The following is a 14,147-nucleotide window of genomic DNA, read 5'->3' as shown; positions in this document are numbered from 1 at the left end:
CGGATTTGTGTTTTTCTGAGTTGTGAGGTTTTCGAGGTTCCTGAATGCACCGTACGGCTAGTGGGAGGAGCAGCGGAGAACGAAGGAGAGAGCTGTTGTACTTTGTTTTTTGCTAAAAAGACTGCTTGCTTCCTCGGCTAAGAAACATTCACAGTCGGATGATGTTGTTTTAAGTGTTATTATGTTAGACGTGCTACCCGCAGCATAGCCGCCGATCTCATGTAGCAATGTCGGCACACAACTTTGGGACTTATACACGTACCTTTAGAGCACGAATTTCCTACTCTAAATGACAGCCCCAACATCCTCAAGCATGGGTCAGAAATTCCAAAATCAGTTGAGCTCTTGCTCTGCTTGATAAAGTATAATGTTTGGAAATTGCTACCTGTCGAGAGGTGGTAACATTTCAGAACTTGGCTAATTTTGTCATCTATTTGGGTAATCATTCAGAGTCCTTACATTATCACAATGCAATAATCTGACTGGTAAAAACCTCTCTGACCACTACCAGCTCTACTGTCAGAATGTATAGTGTTCTTGCAAAGAATGTAAATCCCTTAAATAATAAGCATTAGAAAGTGGGACTGGCAGGGAGGAACATTTGCTGATGTATGCAACAACAACATCTGAATCAACTGCTACCATGACTACAATAAGGAAAAAGATCTGTGAAAAATGGAAAAGTAGCATGAATAAGATTCACCTTGAATGGTGTGGCTGAATCTGGGTTCATCTGGACCATTGGACCAATCAGAACCACTCCAGTAAAATCACTTGGCCTCTCGCAGGCTGTGAGGATAGATATTGCGCCGCCCTGCGTGGAGCAAATCATAGATCATTTATTGAGGAAGACAGTGACAGTCAGGCAAGGGCAGTTGGATTAAGCATTTGTACTAGAGATTATTAGATCACGTAGGCGGTCACAATTTGTACGTCTAATTATGTCAACAACACAAAATGAGTGGATGCAACGGAGATAACGGCCGCTGTCAGTTTTCGGCTGAAATATATTGTTTGGCTGCAACCCCAATAATAAGCACAAGTTGCCATGAGCATTCACTGCCTGTGCAGCCAAAACAGCAACACTCTTACATCGACTATATTTAATACAATTCATTTAGTATTGCTAACATCATTAATACCGGTCAACTTATTATTACAATTTTGTCCATGGCCCGATCCTCGGCTATTTGTTGAAAAACTCGCTTATTTGTGCTTTGTTTAAGTCTTGAGTGAGAGACTAATGCAGTGTTAATACAGTAATTCCACTTTAATAATATAAGCAATTATTAACCTTTGAGGGGGGCGTCAATTACATGTTATCACTCTATCTTGGGTTTGATTGAGGTTTCTTCCTTAGAGGGAATCCTTGCCTCCGTCACGATCTACTTGGTTGCTGTGCTCTAGCACCGAGTGCTGCGGTATTATACTCCACAGTCTCCACTTTGTTGCAGCAGATTTCTTGCTGCCCTCAGTCTCCTCTCATGTGGCAGTGAGTCACATGCTGAGAAGTAGAGACCGCGGTGCTCATCCTTTGTTGGTTTGCCAATGTGTCTCTAGCCAACCGATGTATTCACTGCGTCATGTTTCTTGGAGTTTCCCACGGTACTACTCAGAAGTGGAAAACTCACCACCCCAACTGAGGCACCTAGTAAGTAGCTACCATGCAGTGGAAGAGTGGCATATAAATTCCATATTTTACTCGCCATAGAGATTTGCACGCTCCCTCCATAACATTTGGTATCTTCACCAGCGGTTTCCATCTGCTGCAGTTTAGTTCACATTATGTTTTATAGCCAAACTAATCTCTTCTGCCAGTTTCAAATAATTCCTTATGAAACAACTTACATGAAGCATCTTAAAAATGAGTGCTAAATATATAATCAGAGGGTTTAGATTTGAGCGCCAAAGACTTAAAGCGGAAGTCAACCCAAACATATTTCTTTCAAGAATATGGTTCCCCGCAGACCCACTAGTTGAAACACGGCATTCTGATTAATTTTGCGTTTGTGTAATATGAGTTAAGCAGCAAAATCCACCCATTTTTAGCCATCTCAGGGGGCGGCCATTTTGTCTTCTGTCGACTGAAAATGACATCACAACTGCTCATAACGACCAATCACGGCTCAGATTCAGAGATCAGGTCAGCCAATGAGATAAAAATATGTTTGGGTTGGGTTGACTTCCGCTTTAAAGCGGAAGTTTGTTTTAAGATTTGTTTTAAGAATATGTTCTATGCAAGCCCACTAGTTGAAACAAAGCATTCTGATCAATTTTGCGTGTGTGGAATAAGAGTTAATCCACGCGTTTTTAGCCATCTTTGGTGGTGGCCATTTTGTCACTTCTGTCGACTGAAAATGACATCACAACTACCCAGGGCTCAGTTAACGACCAATCACAGTTAGCCTGTTTTCTAAAGCTGACCTGTGACTGGTCGTTGGGTTGACTTCCCCTTTAAAGCGGAAGTCAAACCAAACATATTTTCATCTCATTCACCTGTTCTCTGAATCTGAGCCATGAGTGGTCGTTATGAACAGTTGTGATATCATTTTCAATCGACAGAAGACAACATGGCCGTCCCCAGAGATGGCTAAAAACGAGTGCATTTTGCTGCTTAACTTACATTCCACAAATGCAAAATTAATCAGAATGCCGTGTTTCAACTAGTGGGCCTGCTGGGAACATATTCTTGAAAAAAATATGTCTGGGTAGACTTCCTCTTTAAGGAGTTAAATATGGAACAAAGACTTATTCAATGAGGGAGGCATGTGGAGAGCTTCCACTGTGACAGACAGTAAGGAAGGATTGTCTGTACTTCTAATAGGAGTGGGAAGCAAAGTAGGTGAGAGATTCTGATGAGAAGAGCTCTGGGAAAACTACTCAGAGGCCAACAAGACCACAAAACAATCAAGCTTTTGTTTGGGTGGGCGTGAGCTTCCATCCTGCTGTTTTTTCTGGTAGTCTCAATCAATTGACAATTGGAGCAATGTTAAGGGAGAGCCTTAAGACGCATGGCGAGGCCACACCTTTGCATCCACGCTGAGCTATAGAGGGATGACAGTTGTTTTACAACCATAAGCCCTAACGTGGGTTCTCTACCCATAAGCAATCATCATATCGTCGCTCTCCTGTGAAAAGCATGTACGTCCAATCATGGATTAAAACATCCATTAATCCATTATCTATCCCGCTTATCCTCCTTTCACATGAATGCAATGTCTGTAACGCGGAAAGACCATTCACATAAAAATAAGATTTTTTTAAAAAAGGTATATAAGTGTTTTTCACGGGACAGTGACGATATTCGGGTGCAAATAGCCCCACCGCCAAAGAAACGCACACGCGCATATAAACACAAACGTGACGGCTATGTGTGATCTTGCTCTTCTGGAGACTAATTGGCTCCAACTTTGTTTATGTGAGCATTCTTTGTCACTTCTGTGAATATTCAACAGACTTTGGCTAGTGACAGGTTTGCTTGTGCAAAAGAGCCACTAAGTAGTTCCCACCAGAAAACGACGCTTTCTAAAGACAAAAGAAACACACACTCACAGGTCTGCTTGCATACCAATCAACAAAAACACATGCACGCACACACACCTCCACACACACACAGTTTTGCCAGCACCACGGTTTACTTGGCTCATTTTATTTTCATGTACCTCCATCTAACACAAAGTCAAGTGTCAATCAGTAATTTGTTGATCAATCAATAAGTCGTAATTGTAATGACTGATCACATGTAAAAAAAGGCGAATGAAGGTGAGGGTTTGTGAGAACTCAGGCGCCAGAATACTCACAACAAATATATTTGGTGTGTGTATCCAGTGAGGGTTCACTTACACGGGACCTTTTTGATCATAAGACAAATAAAAACAATGTTGTTTAATGCTTCCTGTTATGTAACCTTTTTTTGGCTTGTCCTCACTTGTCTATTTGCTATCTCCTCACCATTCACTCACTCTCGTTGTGACTTGTCTCTCGCTCTCTGTCTCTGTCCCCTCAACCTCACTCTACCCCTCTCCCGTCCCCCAGTTGTTTGTACATTAAAAGCTATGGATAACAATCCTACTGTTTCACTATAACCGTCATCAAGGGTAACAAAAGCAGTAGTTCTGTTCATGGCACAGTTAAATTGCTACTTATTATTATGTACTGTAAAATCAAAACAGAATTAAAAAGTAACAGCACTTTGAGGCGGAACCAGAGCGTGTTGCAACAAAAGTAGCGAAGCGTCGGAAGTGGTGACACCATGTGGTCTCTAAAGAAAGCCCTCATAAGAGCAGCATTTCTGCAAACATTCTGTCAAATCCACAGGTGCTTGTTCATTTTCTCCTCCTTTGTGCGTCATCCTGGCCGCTGATGAAAAGAAATCTATACAAACAGAGCGGCAACAGCCAAATCTAATAGCAACAGGATACAGAGTCACAACAATGGGAAGCTGTAATTTAAGGTCTGTAAAAACATAGCAACTATGAAATTGATAGCGCTTTGTTAAACACCGGGTCGGTTCGCGTTCAACAGAATAAAAGGGAAGTAAAGTAGATGAACATCTGCATAAAAACGTACAAGCAGCCATACATTCAATTTATACTGATTATTATTGTTATTATGTTCAACTTGGCTTCAATGGGTTTGAGTTATTATTGTTAACTTATTGATGACAGCCACTTTTCCATTTCAGAAATTCAAATTGTGGTATAACGTATGTTTATGATTTGCAGAGCTGGGCAGTCTATCCCGGGGATGGAACGATCCGTCCCTCCATCCGGACGGACGCCCATTTTTGGACAGAGGACAGGGGGCAACAAGTTTTAAAAAAGGGACGGACTAAGCAAGGGCGGAGGTAGATTTTAGTCCGGCCCAATAATCGTCCCTCATGCGTGTGACGTGGTCGTGAGGCGGCCAAAGTTCATCTCAACCTACTCAGCGAAATGAGCAAACGACAAAAATTGCCTCTGAACACTTCAAACGCTTAGTTGCATTGGGAACACTCCGGCGGGAATGCTGTGCACTGCACACGTTTGGTCTGCACGGAGGGGAGAAGAAAAAGAAGAATGAGAAGAATAATGAGATGAAGAAAAAGGAGAAGAAGAAGAAGCGCTAGCGTTTGACCACGGGAAATTTGAACCCTGAATGCCGCAGCCGCTTCATTCACGCACTTCGGAGAGGGGAGGGGCTTTGCTTAGTCGTAGACGACGACTGGCAAAACAAAAAAAGGTTTTGACATCGCAATCAAGTGGCTGACACTGTGCTAAAGCGAATGCACACAATGTTGCCATCTTGGTAAAGTTTACCAGCTGTAAACAACTAAAGAAAGTCAAAACATACCAGCTATAACCAGCTCCTCACTCACGGTTCTCCAAGCCTGGTCTCTTTTTTTCTTGTGCCGGTATTGGTAGCTGGCCATGTCATATAGCTTATGATGTCCACAAACCACAACGCTAATCTTTTACTCCATTTTGCGCTCTCCACAAGACCCGGCGAGTGTACAGGACGCTGCGTGTACCGCAGTACTCCCCGATGCTGATTGGCTGCCGCGAAGCAAAGAGGGAAAAAAGTTCATCTGTTTTGCCGCGTCGTGGGTTCGATCCCGGCCCCGGCCTCCCTGTGTGGAGTTTGCATGTTCTCCCCGTGCCTGCGTGGGTTTTCTCCGGGTACTCCGGTTTCCTCCCACATTCCAAAAACATGCATGGTAAGTTGATTGGACTCTCTAAATTGCCCCTAGGTGTGATTGTGAGTGTGGATGTTTGTCTCTGTGTGCCCTGCGATTGGCTGGCAACCAATTCAGGGTGTCCCCCGCCTACTGCCTGAAGACAGCTGGGATAGGCTCCAGCACGCCCCGCGACCCTTGTGAGGATAAGCGGTACAGATGGATGGATGTAATATTGTCTGCATGCCTCCTACCATTGAATGGCCCACAATGAAGACAGGTAGGCCAGGGTGGCGAGACTTCATCAGGTCGATGTGCTGCAGCGAGTCTCGGATGTACATCTGAAAGTCCTTTATGTTCATTCGGTCTCCTTCACTCTGACCATGGCCAACTGTGGAGATACAACAATCAAGTCAGAATAGAAGTAACCTATGAAACTGATATTCAAAAAGGAGGATTGGAGCTAAAGAATTTCCTTATCTGGATGTCATTTATTAAAGAAAAAATCTGTAGGAACGTCATCTTTGGAATCGGGCGGTTGGACGGATGGTTGGTTTGAATCCTACTCCTGTCAAACTGCTCTTGAGCATTTTTCCCACAACTATTTATTCTTACAATATTGGTCATTCACTGAAAGGTGGATTCCCATCCCTTTCATTCTCATCATTTTTTCTGGACACCACTCAGTTTTGGCCATGTCTCAGGCGGAATGAATTCACTCAAAAGGCTTTCTGTTCTGCTCCTCGCTAACTTTTATCATTGTAAATATACATTTGAAGTGGGGTTTGCATTAATATGGACAACTCAGCCTGCGATTTATTGAGATCCAACACTTCATGGATACCTTCATGAACATTCGTATGAGCGTATGCACTGGAAGCAGATGCACATGCAGCAAAAGCTGGGAGGTGCTGTAGGTTGCCTTGGCAACCATTGATCCAGTCACACCAATGACATCCCCTAAGAATTCACATCACGTGCATGTGACACCTTCATGTTGTGCGGTTTGAAGGTGAATAAATTGCTGGACATGGATGCCTTCAACACTCATGTCAATACTTACCAATCAATAATCATTTGCCAGCTGCTCCAAAGATTAACAACTGCAGATGAATGAACTCTAATTCTTGTTTGAATATTTCTGTTCAAATGTGGTTTGTTTTTTGTTTATTTTCAATTCAGGAGCTTGTTAAACAACCACTAGACTACATGGTTGCGAGTTGTAAATGTTGTTGCCTGGTGCTGAAATAGATGAAGGTATAGCCTCAAGTCTGCTAATATCCCGCCATCCATTTTCTGAACTGCTTGAATTTAAGCTCACTAGGGTCGCGGGTGTGGGAAACAAGTTTTCACTTTTTTGTACTGGCTGTGCTGTGTGTGCATATGAAAGACTAAGAGATCAAAAATAAGTGTCAGCAGGGAGGGAAGTTCCACTTAACTCCAGCATAGGCCTAGTTTGGGCCATCTGGTCCCTCTTTCTTTCTTTCTTTCTTTATTTATTTATGTCTTTCTTTCTCTTGCTTTACCTCTTTTTTCTTGCTCTCTCTGTCACTCTCTCTCTCCCTCTCACTCCCTCTCTCTCACTCGCTGTATAGTAATTAAGGAATCCACTCAAAAACCAAAAAAAAACATTTGCATGTGTTCAATTTTGTAAATCCTGCCCTTGCTAATCACAATTTTAACACATATTTGCTCCAAATTATAAACACTTATAAGCAAGTCAAAGTGTGATTGCAGTTAATTATTGTGAGCTCTTAAAAAAAGAAATTTGTCTCCTTATCTCAGCTTTCATGTCTATGGCGTTCGAGAGCTTCTAAAAATCAAACACTGTTCACTTTAAATACTTATATTCTCATAATTGTTTAAAATAAAACACTGACTGTGATCTAGTAAGGCATTCAGCTGTGATTTTAGTTTTTTCTTTACTAAATACAATATAAATATCAATGTTGGGTGGAAGGGACGCTACTTTAGATTCCACAAATAAGCATGAAATTATACATTTTAATTAAAATGCTATGAACTAAAGTGGATCGGTCTGAGCCATAAAGCTGCAGAGCTAAAAAAAAAGGAGTGCTGCTACAGTATATTCAATTTACGATGTGAGCGCAGTCTCAGTTCTGATCATAATTCACGGCATCTAGACTGGCATATGGACAGAGAGACAGACTGACACATACCTAAGGGGTCTTTGTTTTATGTTAAAACGGTGCAATGTTTCTGTATCAAAACACTTTCCTTTTAAGATATGTGCTTACGTGATACTATGCAAACATGGACTCTATATGCATGCAGCAGTTCCGTGTTTGGGGTGAGGTGGCATGCTAATTTCCGGTCACTAGGCTAACATAATAGAGATAAATATAGATGTAAATGATGTCATACCTTTCTATTTGCTCCAGTTACTTGATTTTCACTTGCACATGCTTAATATGTGTGAAACTAATACAGGAGAACACATGGAAATTACATAGGTTTACCACATTTGTATCATGTGCAACCGATGCACATGTTCAAATTAAGTAAATCCAAATGATCTTTTTTTTCAGTGTACAGAAAGATTGAACAGCATTTCTTATTACTGTATAGTTCAAATGCAGCAAAATTGAATTTAGCCAGAGATGGGGGACTCGAATCAAGCTATATTTAGGACTTGCGACTTGCTTGCAAAAAAACACGGGAATGACTTGACTTGATTTGGGACTTGATCTAAGTGATGCGACTTGACTTAAACTTGGACCTCATGATTTGACAAGACATTCTGTTTATAGTTTTAAATTTGCATCTGAACCAGGGGTGGAGCTGGGTGGGCCTGGGTGTGCACAGGCTCACTCAGTTTGACAGACTGCCCACCCAGTGAGATTCATGAAAAAAAATATGCTTTTAAATTTTTTGTTAATTATTATGAAATTATTTTTGAATTTGTGTTTCGGTGTTTTTTTATTGTATTGAATATTAAGAATGGCATAATTGTGGTTGTCTAAGGAAGATCTGAACTTCATATTATACAGTTTGTCATTTTATTTGAATATACGATGTGTCGGGACAGGAGGATTGTGCTCAGTGAGGGAAATATTCAGGCCCAGCCTTAATTTTCCAGGCCCACCCATTAGCCACGTTCTGGCTCCGCCCCTGATTTGAACAAAGTTTGCCTTTTTAGGAAGGGAAAGCAAGAAAGCAAGAAAAAGAAGAGGGTTTTTTAGTTCATTCACGCCAACCTGGCAACCCGGTCAGCGTCACTTATTTAGTTAGTGTGATGTGACAACGTAAACACCAACAGCGTCGGAGCAATGAATTAATTGATTATTTTGTCCATGACGTTGACAAAAATAGGATGGAAAAACACATGGGCTGCACCTCACGGGATGAAGACACAGCAACGACGTTGACCTTCATTTGTCATTATTACAAACCCCACAGAGAGGTACAGTAAGCCAAGTTAGTTTAGCTAGTGATATGAACACTGGTTTCGGACCATTAAAAAAATGATTTTGAACATTTAGTTGAGTAACATAACTAGGGGTGGGATGGTTTGTGAAAACTGTCCGAACCATTCATTTTGACTGTGGCTTTTCCGTTCGCATATGCGATCACCCGCCCTCTATTTAACAATGAGGTGAAGTGCTTGCACTTCGAAATTAATTTCTATTCCTTAAAACATAAGATGTCGGTGTCACCGGCATGTTGCTAGCATAGAGCACTATAGAGTCTATGCAGAGTACTTCTGGGGTCGCGAGCGTATCCGCCATTTGCGCCCCCACCGAAACTAAAGCACGTCAACTTCACTCAACTTCAAAACGCGACAGTCTACAAAGTGCACAAAGTTAATGCCTTTCGTTCACCCATTAACACACACACCAATTTGATTTGGGTAACAGATTGGCACCTGAAACAAAGTATGTAGTTTTTCAATCTGATGATTATACACATTTACACCCTCATTCAACATATTTTAGTATTTATCACCACATTAACATTAAGTGTGCCGCTCATATAAACATTAGTATGAAAAAATAACATGCATTCTTCTAAATAATTTAAATGTAGATATTCGTTTTGTAAGTTCATTGTTTTTCATTTCATTTTAAGAGATGTAAATGTTCATTACAGTTTTAGATATAATGTACTTTTTGTAGTAGCATCAGTGAAAACAACTTTTTTTATCACTCCAACATATGTTTTACTGAACAAGATTTTATGACTCGCTTGAACCAAGTAATGACTTGACTTGCTTGAAATTTGATGGTGACTCGACTTGACTTGCTTGATTTTTTTTCCACAGTGACTTGGGACTTGCTTGAGACTTGAGGCTTACTTGTGACTTTCACAGATGTGACTTACTCCCACCTCTGCTACTAACTACCAGGATGAGGATCATTGTTCCCACGGCTTAAGAGTTTCTCGATCCTCGTGAGCAACTCTTTCTGACGGGAGCGGCAGACGGCAGTGCCTCACTTGCCATGAGCCGAGAGAGGGAGAGAGAGACAGAGCTTCAACTGTTGATGAGTTGTTGTTGCCATGGTAAAATTGTCTCACCAAATGTATAAACTTTCTATCTCCTTCGTAGTTCCGGATCAGTGGCGACAATGTTCAAATAAAAAGCTGAATTGAATCGCTGAACATAATGGCAGGAACACCTCAGAGTTGGCTGGAGGGCCTTTCCCTTCATCTTTAAAAAGTCATAACTTTTGATGACTTTGCCACCTTGAAAAACACCAGTACTGAAGTACTGAATACTGTATACCACACAGGTTCATGTTACTGTATCACACATAGTATTTTTCATCCAGATGGCATCAAAGGAGCTTGAAACATACCAGCCCGGAGACTCGTAGGCTGCCTCATCTTTCCCCCAGAAATGCTCAATGTGTTGCTGTACATGTAGTCCATTCAGAAATGTAACTATTCCCCTAAATCGTGGCCCCTACTCTAATAGACGCTAATAGACATCCCAATGAATTGCCGGTTGCATCGTCCACCACACCTCTCCCCTAATAGACTCCTCCCAAACAGGAAGCAACTGAGACCAAATACAGACATATTATCATGCACAGTTCACTTTCTTAACCAAGTGGATTTGTGCATGTAAGCAGTCTCATATGAATCAAAGTATGGAGAAAAGTGCATGTGCAAAAAGTGCCTTCACAGCTTTGAAGGGGATCTCACATTTTGAGAAGATTGCCTTTCCCTCTGGTGATGAACAATCTCAAGCAATGCAATGCTGAGTGTATGAATTCTATGCACATTCAGATTTGTTCTGCCCAGTCTGCCTCAGCTCCTGCCATTTCTCTGCTCTATAACAGTCCTTTTTGTTTCGTTATAAACAGAGCTGGGACGATTGCATAGATGGGAAAAAATGTGCTTCCGACTATGCTTAGGCTATTTTTTTTAAGTTTCTCGTCTATCGTTTATCGCCTACAAAATGGGCGTCGGTCATAGGTGGAATGCCCATCTCTGGTTATAAACTCCAGTTTCACTTGACATGTAATGAAGTTTATATATTTTTTTCCATCCAAGCACCATCATTGATTGGTGAAAATAATAATGCAAATCTATGTGATATTTTTTAACATTATTCTAAGAATGTGTAAATGAATGTCCTGGACACTATGGTAATGAGTTAGCTTTTGAGCATGCTAGCATGATAATATGAGCACCAAGCTACTTTGTTAGGATAATTCAGCAGGCTAACGGAAATATTGTATCACTTCAAGCCGGCGTTTCACAACCTTTATCAGGGTGGTGCAGCGAAAGCATGCTAGGCCGATAAGAGGTTGAGGGATAGAAACCTGCTACAATGTGTGCCACTAACTGTGTCTGTCTGCGGTATTCACTACTGTGATGGGTTAAAAGCAGAGGACAAATGTCATGAATATGCAAGTAGGCATTTCGCACGACAATAAGGACAAATTACGTGAATATGCAAGTATGCATTTTGCATGACAATAAAGATGATTCATCAGATGCTTCTTCTTGAGACAAGGTAAATATTTGACAGAAGAAAATCTCACAGCACACCACCAAACGAAAATGTCACATAAAGTATTTATAGTGAAATGGTGATGATCTTATCACAATTTAAATCTGGGGGTTTGTTAAACAAAAAGCTATTAATCTGCTATACAAAATGGCTACAGGCAGTGGAAGCCATCTAGTGGAATAGCATTTTATTGTTGTAGTTGTCCTTCCAAATGTTAAGCCTGTCATTAATTTACAATGATATTAAGTTTTCATTGTTGTTTGTTGGTCAGGAGGATTAAGCAACAACTACAAAGATTACTACAAAGTTTGTGGCAAAGAACAGGGATAGGGGAAAAACGTGGATCAGTCTTGCAGATAGGGAAGAGCTATATTTTCTAGGATTGTCTGCACACGTCCCGGCGCATGTGAGCCGGGTATTACAGTAGGTGTAAATATATGCAAGAATGAACAGAGCAGCGCTGTGAGTTGGTGGCTCACCGTGGTCGTGTGCAAAGACCAGCAGGGACAGCTCCTTCAGTCTCTGTGCAATTTCATCGTATGGCCCACAATGCTCCCCAGCGCCGTGGGCGATGAACACCAGCGCCCTGGGAAGGGAGATACAAATGATAAACAAAAAAGGGAGTTTGCACGTTGCCTCGTCCTTGTGTGGGGTTTCCCCAGGTCCTTTGGCTTCGTCCCACATTCGAGAAACATGCATGTTAGATTGAATGACAAATACCTTGGCCGTAGGTGTTAATGTGAGTGTGAATGCTTGTTTGTCAAAATGTGTCCTAAGATTGACTGGTGACCAGTCCATGGTGTACCCCCACCTTCAGGCCAAATTCAGCTGGTATAGACTTCAGCTAACCCGTGACACCAATGCGGGCAAGCAGCATATAGGAAAATAGAGGGACCTCAAACCAGATTCAGCTCCTCTCACATCCACATAGAATGCACAGACATAGCTGTAGTCCGGAGTTTGTCCATTGCTACAGTGAGCCATAAAGGCTCAGACACTCTCCACTTATTAGGGACGGCTGGAGGGGGATACCCCCAGCGCGAGAGGTGGGAGTAAGTCACATACGAAAATTGTGAGGCATATCTAACAATGCATACTTACAAAAAAAGTCTTTTGGCGCCATATGCTAAACTTAATAGGAAGTCCACCACTTTTTTAACCGTCACCAAGTTTGTTTGTGCATATTTTGCCGACTCACTCATTGGCGATAATCAGTATAGAGAACTTAGTGTACACATCACACACAGGCACGCACAAACAGGCAGGCTGCCGAATAAAGAAAAATATCAAGTAAAAACAACAGACACACACAGGCACAGCGTGATGATCAGTGAAATAAAAACAATATGGGCCACATGTCATTGCGTCTGTGGGACCAAAAGGTATACAACACTGTTTAAGCTTTTATTTTTTATTTATTTGGCTGTGTGTCAGGAATGCGGCACCTGCGTGTGGTACTGGTTAAGTCCATTCTCGACGCCGTTTGGCTGATTCGGCTGGGACCACGTGTGTTCACTAAATATGCAGACGGGAACTTTGTGACGGTTAGGCCGATGCCCAGCTCTGATAGTGCCCCCTAAAAATTTTTAACGAAGCGTTCCTGGTTCAACATTTCATCTACAGTGGGTATGGAAAGTATTCAGACAGCTTGAAATTTTTCACTTTCTGTGTCATTGCAACCATTTGCCAAAGTCTTCCATCCATCCATTATCCAATCCGCTTATCCTCACAAGAGTCGCGGGCGTGCTGGAGCCTATCCCAGCTGTCATCGGGCAGTAGGCAGGGTACACACTGAACTCTCTGCCAGCCAATCGCAGAGCACACAGAGACAAACACAACACACACCCACTCACAATCACACCTAGGGGCAAATTAATCTACCACGCATGTTTTTGGAATGTGGGAGGAAACCGGGGGTACCTGGGGAAAACCCACGCAGGCACGGGGAGAACATGCAAACTCCACACAGGAAGGCCGGCACCGGAACCCACGACCTCTGAACTGTGAGGCGGATATGCTAAACGGTCGACCACCGTGCCGCCTTGCCAAAATCAAAAAGGTTAATTTTATTTCTCATTAATGTACACTCAGCACTCCATCTTGATAGAAAAAAACTAAATTGCAGATTTTTTTGAAAATTTATGAAAAAAGAAAAATTTAAATATCATATGATCATAAGTATTCAGACCCTTTGCAGCGACCTTTATATTTAACTCACATGCTGTCAATTTCTTCTGATCCTCCTTGAAATGGTTCTGCTCCTTTATTGGAGTCCAGCTGTGTTTAATTAAAACTAATTGGACTTGATTAGGAAATGTCAGAGAAAATGAGAATCATGAGGTTGAATGAACTACCCAAAGAGATCAGAGACAGAATTGTGGCAATGCACAGATCTGGCCAAGGCTACAAAAGAATTTCTGCAGCACTCAAGGTTCCTAGGAGCACAGTGGCCTCCAGAATCCTCAAGCGAAAGAAGTTTGGGATGACCGCAACACTTCCTAAACCTGGTCGTCC

General features: G+C 41.9%; 1 protein-coding gene across 2 annotated transcripts in view; it reads right to left on the bottom strand.

Moving 5' to 3' along the window:
- mgll (monoglyceride lipase) overlaps positions 1 to 14,147 on the bottom strand; it is a 47,760-nt gene that overhangs the window by 14,930 nt on the left and 18,683 nt on the right. For both annotated transcript variants that reach the window (XM_086050022.1, XM_086050013.1), the window contains 3 exons: positions 12,113 to 12,219; positions 5,908 to 6,044; positions 704 to 814 (listed from right to left, as the gene is read on the bottom strand). In XM_086050022.1, coding sequence (XP_085906148.1) covers positions 704 to 814; positions 5,908 to 6,044; positions 12,113 to 12,219 — 355 coding nt within the window. The remainder of the gene's footprint in view (positions 1 to 703; positions 815 to 5,907; positions 6,045 to 12,112; positions 12,220 to 14,147) is intronic.

The sequence above is a fragment of the Filicampus tigris genome, chromosome 1, assembly GCF_054856515.1.
Source record: "Filicampus tigris isolate MCC_2025a chromosome 1, RoL_Ftig_1.0, whole genome shotgun sequence".
Taxonomy (NCBI): domain Eukaryota; kingdom Metazoa; phylum Chordata; class Actinopteri; order Syngnathiformes; family Syngnathidae; genus Filicampus; species Filicampus tigris.
This window is presented reverse-complemented; position numbering and strand designations above follow the sequence as displayed.